General features: G+C 35.9%; 1 protein-coding gene across 27 annotated transcripts in view; it reads right to left on the reverse strand.

Moving 5' to 3' along the window:
• Positions 1 to 13,846, reverse strand: part of RBFOX2 (RNA binding fox-1 homolog 2) — a 286,473-nt gene that overhangs the window by 31,080 nt on the left and 241,547 nt on the right. For all 27 annotated transcript variants that reach the window (XR_006264103.1, XM_043439948.1, XM_043439950.1 and 24 more), the window contains one exon: positions 6,874 to 6,927. Coding sequence is in view for 26 of the 27 variants with exons in the window: in XM_043439948.1 (XP_043295883.1) it covers positions 6,874 to 6,927 (54 nt within the window). In the remaining variant the exon portion in view is untranslated. The remainder of the gene's footprint in view (positions 1 to 6,873; positions 6,928 to 13,846) is intronic.

The following is a 13,846-nucleotide window of genomic DNA, read 5'->3' on the forward strand; positions in this document are numbered from 1 at the left end:
TTAAATTACATTACTCCCACAGTTCTTCTAATTTCTGTTTTCAAATCTAACTGTTAAACGTGTTGTATGATCCTCCTTTCTGTAATGTGTTGATGGGCCATCTGTGACACAGTGGCTGCATGGTATCATAAGCATTGGCAGCTCAAGGTCAGCAAATGACAAAGTTTAACATTGAAGCCTACATGTGTAAGATTTTTTTCAATATGACTTTAGTATTCTGGAACAAAATTTCACTTTTAAATGTTTTTAAAATGTTTTATAAGGAAAGGTACTTATAAACTAAATGAAATTCTAATTAAGATACCACAGACTTAAAAATGAAGCCATCTTTACAGGCATATTTACTAGCATAAAAGGAGGAAGAAGGCCTTGTTGATAACTTTGGGACTTCCTGATAAGAAACAGATGTAAGAGGATTTCTTTCTTTCCTTTGAAGGTAAATAGACCTTGTGTCAGGCAGAGAAACACCCCCCAGCTGTCCATGTCCTAATCCCCTGTGAATGTGTTCCCTTACAGGGCAGAAGGGGTTTTGCAGATGTGATTAAGTTAACGACCCTGAGATAGGGAGACGATCATGGATTATCCAGGTGAGCCCGATGTAATCGCAAGGGTGCTTACAAGTGAAAGAGGAAAAGAGGAGAGTCAGAATCGAAAGGCTGGGCTGGCCATTGCTGATTTTAAAGGTGCAAGGGGGGCTTACAGGCCAAGGAATGTGGGCTGCCTCCAGAAGGTGACCAAGGCAGGCAGTGGTGTATCCATTGCTTAGCGCCACCTGAAGGAGAACAGCCGCTGACACCTTGATTTTAGCCTAGAGAAACCCTCTTTGGACTTCCGATCTCTGGAACTGCAAGATAATAAATCTGTGTGGTATTAAGGCACCGTGTTTGTGATAATTTGTTCAGAAGCACTAGGAAATTAGGATACACCTCTCAGGATTAAGGTCTGTGATAAGGAAGGGGAGAAGCATCACCAGCATTTTTGGAGTATTGTTCTTAAGTACTTTTGTCTTGAGTGGAAATTTTAAACAGGTGATTTTCCATCAACTCAGTTTCCTGCCTGCTTATCTGTCACATTTACAATTTGGTTTTATGAATATTAACTCAAAATTTGAAAAAAATTTAAAGTACCGCTTCTTTAATAAAACTTACCCATTTTTGAGAATGTGCCAGGAATTGAGCTAAGGATAGTCACAGATTTATAATAAAGTTACTAACAGTAAAAGTCGCTTCTATGAAATTATGCTTAATGTCTCTTTATTCTTAGAAATCTAATTCATGTTAAGTCTGGTCATTTGGATCTCTTGCTTTGAAAAAAAAAATTCATACAATCATGTGTAAACCCAATGGTTTCCTTAGAAGAACTTCAAAATGATCACACATTTATCAAATAGGAAAATGTAATAACTCTCTGAATAGTCACAGACTCTTAACAAGAATAACTATTTCAGGTATGTAAGAAGATAAAGAACAGGTAAACAAAAAATAAAGTTTTATTTTTAATTAAAAAAATTATGCTGACACATTTGCCTGTACCAGCACTATCTGATAGAAATGTAACATAAGCCACATACATAATTTCAAATTTTCTTCTAGCTACAGTAAAGTAAAAATATGTGAAGTGAATTTCAATAATGTATTTTATTTAAGCCAGTATATATGACATGATTGTAACATGGCATCATTACAAAATCCCTATTAGTGAGATGTTTAAGATTCTTTTTTTGATCTAAGTCTTTGAAATTGGCATCTATTTTATACTTAAAGCACATCCTCAATTTAGACTTGCCACATGTCAAATGGACAGTATGGCCACTGCACTGGACAATACTCTTACCCAAGGTTCTCGGTTCCCAAAGTTCTTCTATGTTAATAATTTAAACATATCAGTGTTACATTCATGATTTACCAGCTATCTTAGCTGTCTTTTGGAAATTAAGAGATGCTGTATTTATCAGGTGTATGCTTGTGGTTAAAACTTCGACAGAGTGTGACAAGAATTTTATTATCTGCCTTGACATCCATTTGTCATCAAGGGCACACAGGAGCCGAATAACTGTCACCTTTTTAGTCTGGCCTCAGACTGCAATAAATAACAAGCAATAGGATGAGCATTGTAAAAATATCTTAAAATTTGTATAATCTTTGAATTTTTCCATCTCAGAAGAATGAGAAAGAAAATTTACCATGTAACTTTTAAGGGAGAAATCAAAAGCAGATGGTTCTCCTGGGTATGGCCAGAACACAGAAATTAAAAAATAAATAAAAGAAAAATAAAACTAAAACCCATAAAATGGTAACAAAAGAAAATAAGACTTTTGGAATTACATGCACTGTTAATTCAGTTTTAAATATAATGAAAACATTTCATTTCAGCATTACCCATCAAACTTTACCAAAAATCACAAAGGCCTACTTAGTGCAATTTCAAAGACAGTCTTTCGACCATATTTAGAAATAAATAATTTCCCTTTGCATAAAATCAAGAGCCAGGGAAATAGGAGAGAAATTACAGCACACTTCTTGTGTCTGAGGAATGGGAATAAACATTTTATCTTCCCAAACTCCAGTCTAAACTATAGCTTAACCCAAACCCAGATTCCCATCATTCCAGAAAGCCACCAGAGAGAAGTAATGAGAACACATTAACTAAAAATCCACTAGAAATCTCAGTAACTGTTGCTGTGCTCTGTTTTGCAGCCCTTTAGTGGACTTAATAATTGACACTGTGAGGAAGTGCAGAGCTTCTACACAGTATTTGTAAGACATGTCCCTTCAAAAGTGACAACTGTACTTCAAAGTATGTTGACAAAACTCTATGGAAAATCTAAATGTTAGAATCTGTGTATTTCTTTTAAAATAAGCTTGATAATTATCACAAATGAATTGCTATAGGGTTGGGTGATGGTGAACAGGATTGTGGAAGGTCTGAATTTTAACAATGGAAGAAACTTTTGAAAAACTGCTCAGTCATTGAAAGTGTCTAGCAGACAGTACAAGGTCAAGAGCACTGGTTGCTGAACTAGGTGACAACTTTTTAAGAGTTCTGTTTAAGATTCTATGTGAGATTGCTATATTTAAAATGGCTAACCACCAAGAACCTCCTGTATAGCACAGGAAACTCTGCTCAATGTCATGTGGCAGCCTGAATGGGAGGTGAGTTAGGGGGAGAATGGATACATGTATATGTAAGGCTGAGTCCCTTCACGATTCACCTGAAGCTATCACACCACTGTTAATCGGCTGCACTCCAATACAAAATAAAAAGAAGTTAAAAAAAAGTCTCTATGTTAAGAAAAACGACTGGAAGGAAATACATGAGAATATTGTGAATATTCTCTTTAATGAACTATGTATGCCCCCCTTCTCATTAAACATCATGTTTTCATTTTATAATGACTTTTTAAAGGGTGCATTTTAAAAATTGTTACTTAAAGGATCTATGAGGAGAGTGAAAATATAATTTACTGTTCAAACTAAGACACTTTGAGGGAGAAAGGGGACATTAACAATTATGCTAAAACAACAGGTATAAACTAGAACAACTAGGTATAAACTAGGATATATGGCTGCTCTTGCCATACATTATCTTCTTATTGTTTGTGTTAATACTTTGTCATGACTGGTGAAATCTGGAGGATCAATAAAGCTATGCATATGTATAATCATCTTCTAGATTCTATTTGAGTATATTAGTTAATTTTTTTGGTGTGCGTACCATTTTTCATCATATATCTTAATTGAACATTTTCAGAAGGATAGTCTATCTTTATTTCAGTTAATCATAGAAAATTAAATACAGGTGACTTTGTGTCTGTACAAAGGAGTAGGGGGTAACTGCTGCTGCTGCTAAGTCACGTCAGTTGTGTCCAACTCTGTGTGACCCCATAGACGGCAGCCCACCAGGCTCCCATCCCTGGGATTCTCCAGGCAAGAATACTGAAGTGGGCTGCCATTTCCTTCTCCAGTGCATGAAAGTGAAAAGTGAAAGTGAAGTCGCTCAGTCGTGGTAAAAGGAAGATTAAAAAAAAGCCACATGAAATAATTTAAATAAATATGTATGTATATGCATGTTAATGAAATAAATTAATTTCATAATAGCCAAATTCAGAATATGCAGGTCAAAGGAGAAGAAAGGAAAGTAGTCAACAATAAAGAAGCAACTACTTTCTGGAACACAGAAATACTACTGCCTAGGCAAGCCAAAAAGGTAGGCTATTGGTAGGCAGGGAAGAAATGGGCATGGCAGCAAAAGTGTTCATTTTGTTTTTAAAGGGGTATATTCTCAAACCCAGGTCCAATACTGTCATAAAAAATAAGACATGGCAATAAAGAGATGCTTTTTGTCTTGCAGCCATTTGGTTAAATACTGTTTTGTAAGTATTACTTATGTCTAAAAACTTGTCAGTTTTTCCATTATTGCTTCAGAAAAAGTTCAATAAAGCTAATTTATGTATAGAAAAGCACTCTGTTAAAAGACTGAGCAATTCTTAGCTGAAAATATAAGTCTCCTTTTCTCTGGTTCCTTCCAAGACATGTTGTAATTTTATAGTTAAGTCCGGACACAAAAGAAATGAGAAACTAAATTTAATTTACAAAAATGAAAGTACTCATTACTTTATCTTAGGTGGATCCTGGAAGAGGCATCTAGGTTTTGACTCCAAAATAAATCTCTATTAATTAGCCTATTCCAGCAAAGAACTCTGGGTAACAGTTAAGAAGGGCAAAAGATGAAGACAGGTTTTGTATCAGTTCTGGAAGGCAGGTGCAAGGCAATTCTGAATTTTGTTCTTTTAACACATTTTCCAATCAGTACGTAGTCTGTCTACCCTTCAGTAGCCCAAAGAAAAAGGGGGCAGTGAGGACACAGCATCAAGCTGAGAGAAGGAACATATACTTTTAGATTCCCTAAAGAGAAAAGGAAGGCTTGTGTCATTTTAAATGAAAACTACAGGGAAGAAGCAATTGAATCGGATAAATTAAAAAATTTTCTGGTAGTAGGCAAATCCTTGAAGTCAGTGAAAGAAGCCTTAGAAAGATCAATTTCCTTTGCTTCACAAGAATTCAAATTATTTTCTCGGTAAGGAGCAAGTCCTCAATGCCTGATAAAATTTTATTGGGCTTCCGGCTGTTAGAGTCTAGCAAAGAGTATTTTAAGTGCATACACTTAAAACCAAAAACATTTAAACTACTGGTTTAGATAAACAGTGTGGTCAATAATCTTCACATATTTATTTCACATTCATGTGCTTCTTATCTCTAAACCATTGTCATTTTTTCACCTTGTATCTAAAAAGTTCACAAAAAATAACAGCAATCTAAACAACAAAAGCATAGAAATCCACTGTGAGGCAATTACAAGTATAAATAGTTTTACTGGTTATGGTTTGAACAGATTTCTCTTTAAAAATACTTACCAAGTTAAGTGCTGGAGAAAGTTCTGTATAGGCATATTAATCTTTAATCTTTTTTTGTTTTAACTGAAAACTAAAGCTTAGAGTATAATTACCTCTTTAATAATTAACAAATAAATTATTATAGTCAGAATTAAACACTTATAGTGTTGATGCATTCTCTACAGGAAGGGAATAATAACCAGGAGCATAAGGAAAGTACATACATTTGTATTAGCACAGATGGGGGCAGAAAGTATTAATACATACAACTTTGTAGGTATGTTATCAGTTCCCAGACTATGGTGAATTTGGAGTAAGAAACTGAAGAGAGGTAAATATTAGCTCATTTACTTACTTTAGATTTTCTCAAATTACATTCTTAGAGATTAAATCATAGCGAGGGGCTATGTTCAAAGTTTAGGAGAGATGACCAAAGGAAAATTAATTAAAAAAATTGGTCTAACCTTAAAGTGCAAGTAGAATGAAATGTAACACAGTAAATATTTATAAGCCTGGCCCACATCTGATTGTGTCTGTGGTGTATATTCCATTTGCTGAGGAGGAAGAAAACTCTCAAATAAAACTTTATGAAATTCAGTTCACCAAATATTTTTTCACAACACCATTTTACCATTCCCTCATTTCTAAAAGCACTGCTGCTTATTTTAGGGAATAAAATTCTAAATCATATAGATTGGGAATTTAAAATAGTAAATTATTAGGTAAATTATTATGCCCATTCTCACACGAAAAACTCCCAACTCATTTGTAACTGAACTGACGTGACTCAGTCTCAAGTCTCAGTGTTGAAGCTTGCATCTGGCTATAACTTAAAGGAGGAAATCCACAGTGAATACCGGAATCTCTTCTCCCTGTGTTTAAGCTTTGTCAAAATTTCCTGAACAGAGAGAGCAAGTCAACTGAATAACTGAAATATTACATTTCTTCTAAGTATGTAATTTTGAAGCTCTATTTTCAAAGCTGAATTGTTCCGGTAGAATTCTGACTAGAATTCTCACAGAATTTAACTTTTTTTCTGTCATCTCTCTCTCTTGTCCTTTATTAGTTTTATTTTTTTGGCTGTGTCCATGGCATGTGGGATCTTAGTTCTCTGACCAGGGATGGAACCTATGCACCCTGCAGTTTTAACCACTGGACCGTCTGGGAAGTCCCTCTCTTGTCCTTTAAAATAAGAAGCTTAGGCCAAATTTAAATTTGAGAAAGAGCTGGTGTCTTTGGCAGATTTTCTTCCTTACAGAAACACTCTCCCCTCAAACTTCTTACTTGTATCCCATCACTCTCTAATTTAAGATTTAGGAAAAAGTATGGCCACTTGGTGGTTTCTGTCTAGAGGTAATCTAATCAAGCTAGATTGCTGGGATACTTTTTGCAGGCTTAAAACAACAACTTGTTTTCTGACTACTCACTATTTAAAATAAAACTAAAAGAAACCAAGCACACAATACTGAAATGGAGCTTACCTTAGAACCACGTTCATTAAAGATTATTTCTACATCTAGGATTTTGCCAAACTGCTGCAGAGACAAAAATAAAAGCATTTACTTATGGTCAGCTTTTTTTCCATATACTTTACTTTCTTCTGAAAAAAGAGGTGTTTTTTTCTTTTTTCCCTTATTTATTTAACTTCCATATTTTTATTTGTTCGAAAGTTCCAATACCAGTTGATTTTTCCTCACCACTGAGCTGATAGTTCCTTCTTTTGAAATTCACTCACACATGCATAACCCACCTAAATACAGTGGAAGCTATTTTCACATATGCACAGTGTCACCCTATTACATGCTTCTTCACATGGACAAACTGGAGGTTTTCCTATCTGCAGCTCTAACTTTTGAAATGCCTGTTTTAAGAAGTAAATCCTAAGTAGAAAGATAAACTATCAAAGGCTGTTTTTCTTCCCCCTTTTTAAAAAAATTAATAAAAGTGAACCATGTTCACTGAAAAACAAACAAAAAAACCCCCCAGAAAATATAGATAAACAAAAGGAAAAGAGGGCACAGAAAATTAAGATCATCTTTAATCCCATTATCTTAACATTTTTAAAAATTACGTTTTATTTATTTATTTATTTTTTATTTATATATTTTTTTTTCCAGTGGGTTTTGTCATACATTGATATGAATCAGCCATAGATTTACACTTATTCCCCATCCCGATCCCCCCTCCCATCTCCCTCTCCACCCGATTCCTCTGGGTCTTCCCAGTGCACCAGGCCCGAGCACTTGTCTCATGCATCCCACCTGGGCTGGTGATCTGTTTCACCATAGATAGTATACATGCTGTTCTTTTGAAACATCCCACCCTCACCTTCTCCCACAGAGTTCAAAAGTCTGTTCTGTATTTCTGTGTCTCTTTTTCTGTTTTGCATATAGGGTTATCGTTACCATCTTTCTAAATTCCATATATATGTGTTAGTATGCTGTAATGTTCTTTATCTTTCTGGCTTACTTCACTCTGTATAAGGGGCTCCAGTTTCATCCATCTCATTAGGACTGGTTCAAATGAATTCTTTTTGACGGCTGAGTAAAATTCCATGGTGTATACTGTACCAACACTTCTTATCATTCATGCTGCTGATGGGCTATCTTAGGTGCTTCCTGTCCTGCTATTATAAACAGTGCTGTGATGAACATTGGGGTTCACGTGTCTCTTTCAGATCTGGTTTCCTCAGTGTGTATGCCCAGAAGTGGGATTGCTGGGTCATATGGCAGTTCTATTTCCAGTTTTTTTAAGGAATCTCCACACTGTTCTCCATAGTGGCTGTACTAGTTTGCATTCCCACCAACAGTGTAAGAGGGTTCCCTTTTCTCCACACCCTCTCCCGCATTTATTGCTTGTAGACTTTTGGATAGCAGCCATCCTGACTGGCATGTAATGGTACCTCATTGTGGTTTTGATTTTCATTTCTCTGATAATGAGTGATGTTGAGCATCTTTTCATGTGTTTGTTAGCCATCTGTATGTCTTCTTTGGAGAAATGTCTGTTTAGTTCTTTGGCCCATTTTTTGATTGGGTCATTTATTTTTTCTGGAATTGAGCTGCAGGAGTTGCTTGTATATTTTTGAGATTAATCCTTTGTCTGTTTCTTCATTTGCTATTATTTTCTCCCAATCTGAGGGCTGTCTTTTCACCTTACTTATAGTTTCTTTTGTAGTGCAAAAGCTTTTAAGTTTCATTAGGTCCCATTGTTTAGTTTTGCTTTTATTTCCAATATTCTGGGAGGTGGGTCATAGAGGATCTTGCTGTGATTTATGTCGGAGAGTGTTTTGCCTATGTTCTCCTCTAGGAGTTTTATAGTTTCTGGTCTTACATTTAGATCTTTAATCCATTTTGAGTTTATTTTTGTGTATGGTGTTAGAAAGTGTTCTAGTTTCATTCTTTTACAAGTGGTTGACCAGTTTTCCCAGCACCACTTGTTAAAGAGGTTGTCTTTTTTCCATTGTATATCCTTGCTCCTTTGTCAAAGATAAGGTGTCCATAGGTTCGTGGATTTATCTCTGGGCTTTCTATTCTGTTCCATTGTCTATATTTCTGTCTTTGTGCCAGTACCACACTGTCTTGATGACTGTGGCTTTGTAGTAGAGTCTGAAGTCAGGCAGGTTGATTCCTCCAGTTCCATTCTTCTTTCTCAAGATTACTTTGGCTATTCGAGGTTTTTTGTATTTCCATACAAATTGTGAAATTCTTTGGTCTAGTTCTGTGAAAAATACCGTTTGGTAGCTTGATAGGGATTGCATTGAATCTATAGATTGCTTTGGGTAGAATAGCCATTTTGACAATATTGTTCTTCCAATCCATGAACACGGTATGTTTCTCCATCTGTTTGTGTCCTCTTTGATTTCTTTCATCAGTGTTTTATAGTTTTCTATGTATAGGTCTTTTGTTTCTTTAGGTAGATATACTCCTAAGTATTTTATTCTTTTTGTTGCAATGGTGAATGGTATTGTTTCCTTAATTTCTCTTTCTGTTTTCTCATTGTTAGTATATAGGAATGCAAGGGATTCTGTGTGTTAATTTTATATCCTGCAACTTTACTATATTCATTGATTAGCTCTAGTAATTTTCTGGTAGAGTCTTTAGGGTTTTCTATATAGAGGATCATGTCATCTGCAAACAGTGAGAGTTTCACTTCTTCTTTTCCTATCTGGATTCCTTTTACTTCTTTTTCTGCTCTGATTGCTGTGGCCAAAACTTCCAACACTATGTTGAACAGTAGTGGTGAGAGTGGGCACCCTTGTCTTGTTCCTGATTTCAGGGGAAATGCTTTCAATTTTTCACCATTGAGGGTGATACTTGCTGTGGGTTTGTCATATATAGCTTTTATTATGTTGAGGTATGTTCCTTCTATTCCTGCTTTTTGGAGAGTTTTAATCATAAATGAGTGTTGAATTTTGTCAAAGGCTTTCTCTGCATCTATTGAGATAATCATATGGTTTTTATCTTTCAATTTGTTAATGTGGTGTATTACATTGATTGATTTGCGGATATTGAAGAATCCTTGCATTCCTGGGATAAAGCCCACTTGGTCGTGGTGTATGATTTTTTTAATATGTTGTTGGATTCTGTTTGCTAGAATTTTGTTAAGGATTTTTGCATCTATGTTCATCAGTGATATTGGCCTGTAGTTTTCTTTTTTTGTGGCATCTTTGTCAGGTTTTGGAATTAGGGTGATGGTGGCCTCATAGAATGAGTTTGGAAGTTTACCTTCTTCTGCAATTTTCTGGAAGAGTTTGAGTAAGTAGGTGTTAGCTCTTCTCTAAATTTTTGGTAGAATTCAGCTGTGAAGCCATCTGGTCCTGGGCTTTTGTTTGCTGGAAGGTTTTTGATTACAGTTTCGATTTCCTTGCCTGTGATGGGTCTGTTAAGATCTTCTATTTCTTCCTGGTTCAGTTTTGGAAAGTTATACTTTTCTAAGAATTTGTCCCATTTCATCCAAGTTGTCCATTTTATTGGCATAGAGCTGCTGGTAGTAGTCTCTTATGATCCTTTGTATTTCAGTGTTGTCTGTTGTGATCTCTCCATTTCATTTTCTAATTTTGTTAATTTGGTTCTTCTCTCTTTGTTTCTTAATGAGTCTTGCTAATGGTTTGTCAATTTTGTTTATTTTTTCAAAAAACCGCTTTTTAGCTTTGTTGATTTTTGCTATGGTCTCTTTAGTTTCATTTGCATTTATTTCTGCTTAATTTTTAAGATTTCTTCCTTCTGCTAACCTGGGGTTCTTCATTTCTTCCTTCTCTAATTGCTTTAGGTGTAGGGTTAGGTTATTTATTTGGCTTTTTCTTGTTTCTTGAGTAAGCCTGTAATGCTATGAACCTTCCCCTTAGCACTGCTTTTACAGTGTCCCATAGGTTTTGGGTTGTTGTGTTTTCATTTTCATTCATTTCTATACATATTTTGATTTCTTTTTTGATTTCTTCTATGATTTGTTGGTTATTCAGAAGCGTGTTATTTAGCCTCCAGGTGTTTGAATTTTTAACAATTTTTTTTCCTGTAATTGAGATCTAATCTTACTGCACTGTGGTCAGAAAAGATGACTGGAATGATTTCAATTTTTTTGAATTTTCCAAGACTAGATTTATGGCCCAGGATGTGATCTATTCTGGAGAAGGTTCCGTGTGCACTTGAGAAAAAGGTGAAGTTGATTGTTTTGGGGTGAAATGTCCTATAGATATCAATTAGGTCTAGCTGGTCCATTGTGTCATTTAAAGTTTGTGTTTCCTTGTTAATTTTCTGTTTAGTTGATCTATCCATAGTTTTGAGTGGGGTATTAAAGTCTCCCACTATTATTGTGTTACTATTAATTTCCTCTTTCATACTCGTTAGTGTTTGCCGTACATATTGCGGTGCTCCTATGTTGGGTGCATATATATTTATAATTGTTATATCTTCTTCTTGGATTGATCCTTTGATCATTATGTAGTGTCCTTCTTTGTCTCTTTTCACATCCTTTATTTGAAAGTCTATTTTATCTGATATGAGTATTGCGACTCCTGCTTTCTTTTGGTCTCCGTTTGCGTGAAATATTTTTTCCAGCCCTTCACTTTTAGTCTGTATGTGTCTCTTGTTTTGAGGTGGGTCTCTTGTAGACAGCATATATAGGGGTCTTGTTTTTGTATCCATTCAGCCAATCTTTGTCTTTTGGTTGGGGCATTCAACCCATTTACATTTAGGGTAATTATTGATAGGTGTGGTCCCGTTGCCATTTACTTTGTTGTTTTGGGTTCATGTTTATACAACCTTTCTGCATTTCCTGTCTAGAGAAGATCCTTTAGCATTTGTTGAAGAGCTGGTTTGGTGGTGCTGAATTCTCTCAGCTTTTGCTTATCTGTAAAGCTTTTGAATTCTCCTTCATATCTGAATGAGATCCTTGCTGGATACAGTAATCTAGGTTGTAGGTTATTCTCTTTCATTACTTTCAGTACCTCCTGCCATTCCCTTCTGGCCTGGAGGGTTTCTATTGATAGGTCAGCTGTTATCCTTATGGGGATCCCTTTGTGTGTTATTTGTTGTTTTTCCCTTGCTGCTTTTAATATTTGTTCTTTGTGTTTGATCTTTGTTAGTTTGATTAATATGTGTCTTGGGGTGTTTCGCCTTGGGTTTATCCTGTTTGGGACTCTCTGGGTTTCTTGGACTTGAGTGGCTATTTCCTTCCCCATTTTAGGGAAGTTTTCAGCTATTATCTCATCGAGTATTTTCTCATGGCCTTTCTTTTTGTCTTCTTCTTCTGGGACTCCTATGATTCGAATGTTGGGGCGTTTCACAGTGTCCCAGAGGTCCCTGAGGTTGTCCTCATTTCTTTTGATCCTTTTTTCTTTTTTCCTCTCTGCTTCATTTATTTCCACCATTTTTATCTTCTACCTCACTTATCCTATCTTCTGCCTCCGTTATTCTACTCTTGGTTCCCTCCAAAGTGTTTTTGATCTCATTCATTGCATTGTTCATTTTTAATTGACTCTTTTTTATTTCTTCTAGGTCTTTATTAAACAATTCTTGTATCTTTTCAATTTTTGTCTCCAGGCTATTTATCTGTAACTCCATTTTGTTTTCAAATTAAGATCATCTTTAATCCCATTATCTTAACATTTTTAAAAATTACGTTTTAAAATGTTTTTTACTTTTGGCCATGCTGGGTCTTCACTGCTGCGTGGGCTTTTCTTTAGTTGCAGAGAGTGGGGGCTACTCTCTAGCTGCAGTGGGTGGGCTCAGCAGTTGTGTCTCCTGGGCTCTAAAGCAGAGGTTCAACAACTGTGGCACTTGGCTGTCCTGTGGCATGTGGGATCTTCCGGAACCAGGGATCAAACCTGGGTCTCTTGCACTGGCAGGCGGACTCTATCACTGAGCTACCAGCGAAACCCCATCTTAACATTTTGGTATCACCTTCCCAGCTTTTCCTTAGGCATGTGTGTGTGTATAAAACTATAGACATCTGACATATTATACATATTGTTTTTATTACTTTCCTTAAACCTAGTATACTTTATAATATATTTATGAATCTGAGTAACTTTCCAAATCAATAAATATATATTTGTATTATTTCTGCTTTCCAGCATACCAAACATTCATGGACATTATGAATGATTCTATTCATTTACCACTTTATGTGTGGCATGTGGGATATCAGTTCCCCAATTAGGGATTGAACCTGTGCCCTCTGCAGTGGAAGCACAAGTCTTAAACACTAGACTATCAAGGAAGTCCCTCATCAAGAACATCTGAAATAATAACTGTGTTTTGTAATTAGTTAAGTACTTCAACATTAGGAAAATCAAACAAAGCTAAAAGCAAAAAACCTAAATAACTATTGCTAGATAGCCAAATAGCTGAGGAGGGGCATACACAAACACAGTAATTACTTTGAGGAGAGGTTTACATATAAGGTGACAAAACTATCTGTTTTAATCAATACCTGGATAAACTGAATTGAGGGACGGGAAGGGAATTGTACATTTTAAGAAATCACTGACAACTGGCGTAGGCAGATCTTCAGTAGACACTATTTCTCCACCTCAAGAGAAACCACACTTCTGACAGAAGAGGATGTACCCATTTTCACAGACCTCCAGAGATTACGGTTCCATACTATCTCTGATAATGCAGTAGAGAACCTAGTAACTCATACTCCTGGGAAGTTTCTTCTTAAATGTAACCTAAATTCTTTATGTTGCCCCTTGTATTTTCTGTTGCTCTTCTTCCTGTAGAGCTGGAAAACAGCTGGCTATCATTTTCTGTCAAAAAGCTCTTTCAGTGCTTCAAGAATATAATTAAATCTCAACCCTGGCCTTGTATGTGGTATAGAAAACACTTCCAGGAAGTCGTCTGTACGTGATAGAACTCTGCCCCAGGGTCTTGTCACCTTGAGGTGGCCACAGTCAAGACTTAGACAAGGGTATCTGCTTTTCTGACAAAGCACTTGACTGCCACACAAATATTC

This window comes from Cervus canadensis, chromosome 21, assembly GCF_019320065.1.
Source record: "Cervus canadensis isolate Bull #8, Minnesota chromosome 21, ASM1932006v1, whole genome shotgun sequence".
Lineage (NCBI taxonomy): Eukaryota > Metazoa > Chordata > Mammalia > Artiodactyla > Cervidae > Cervus > Cervus canadensis.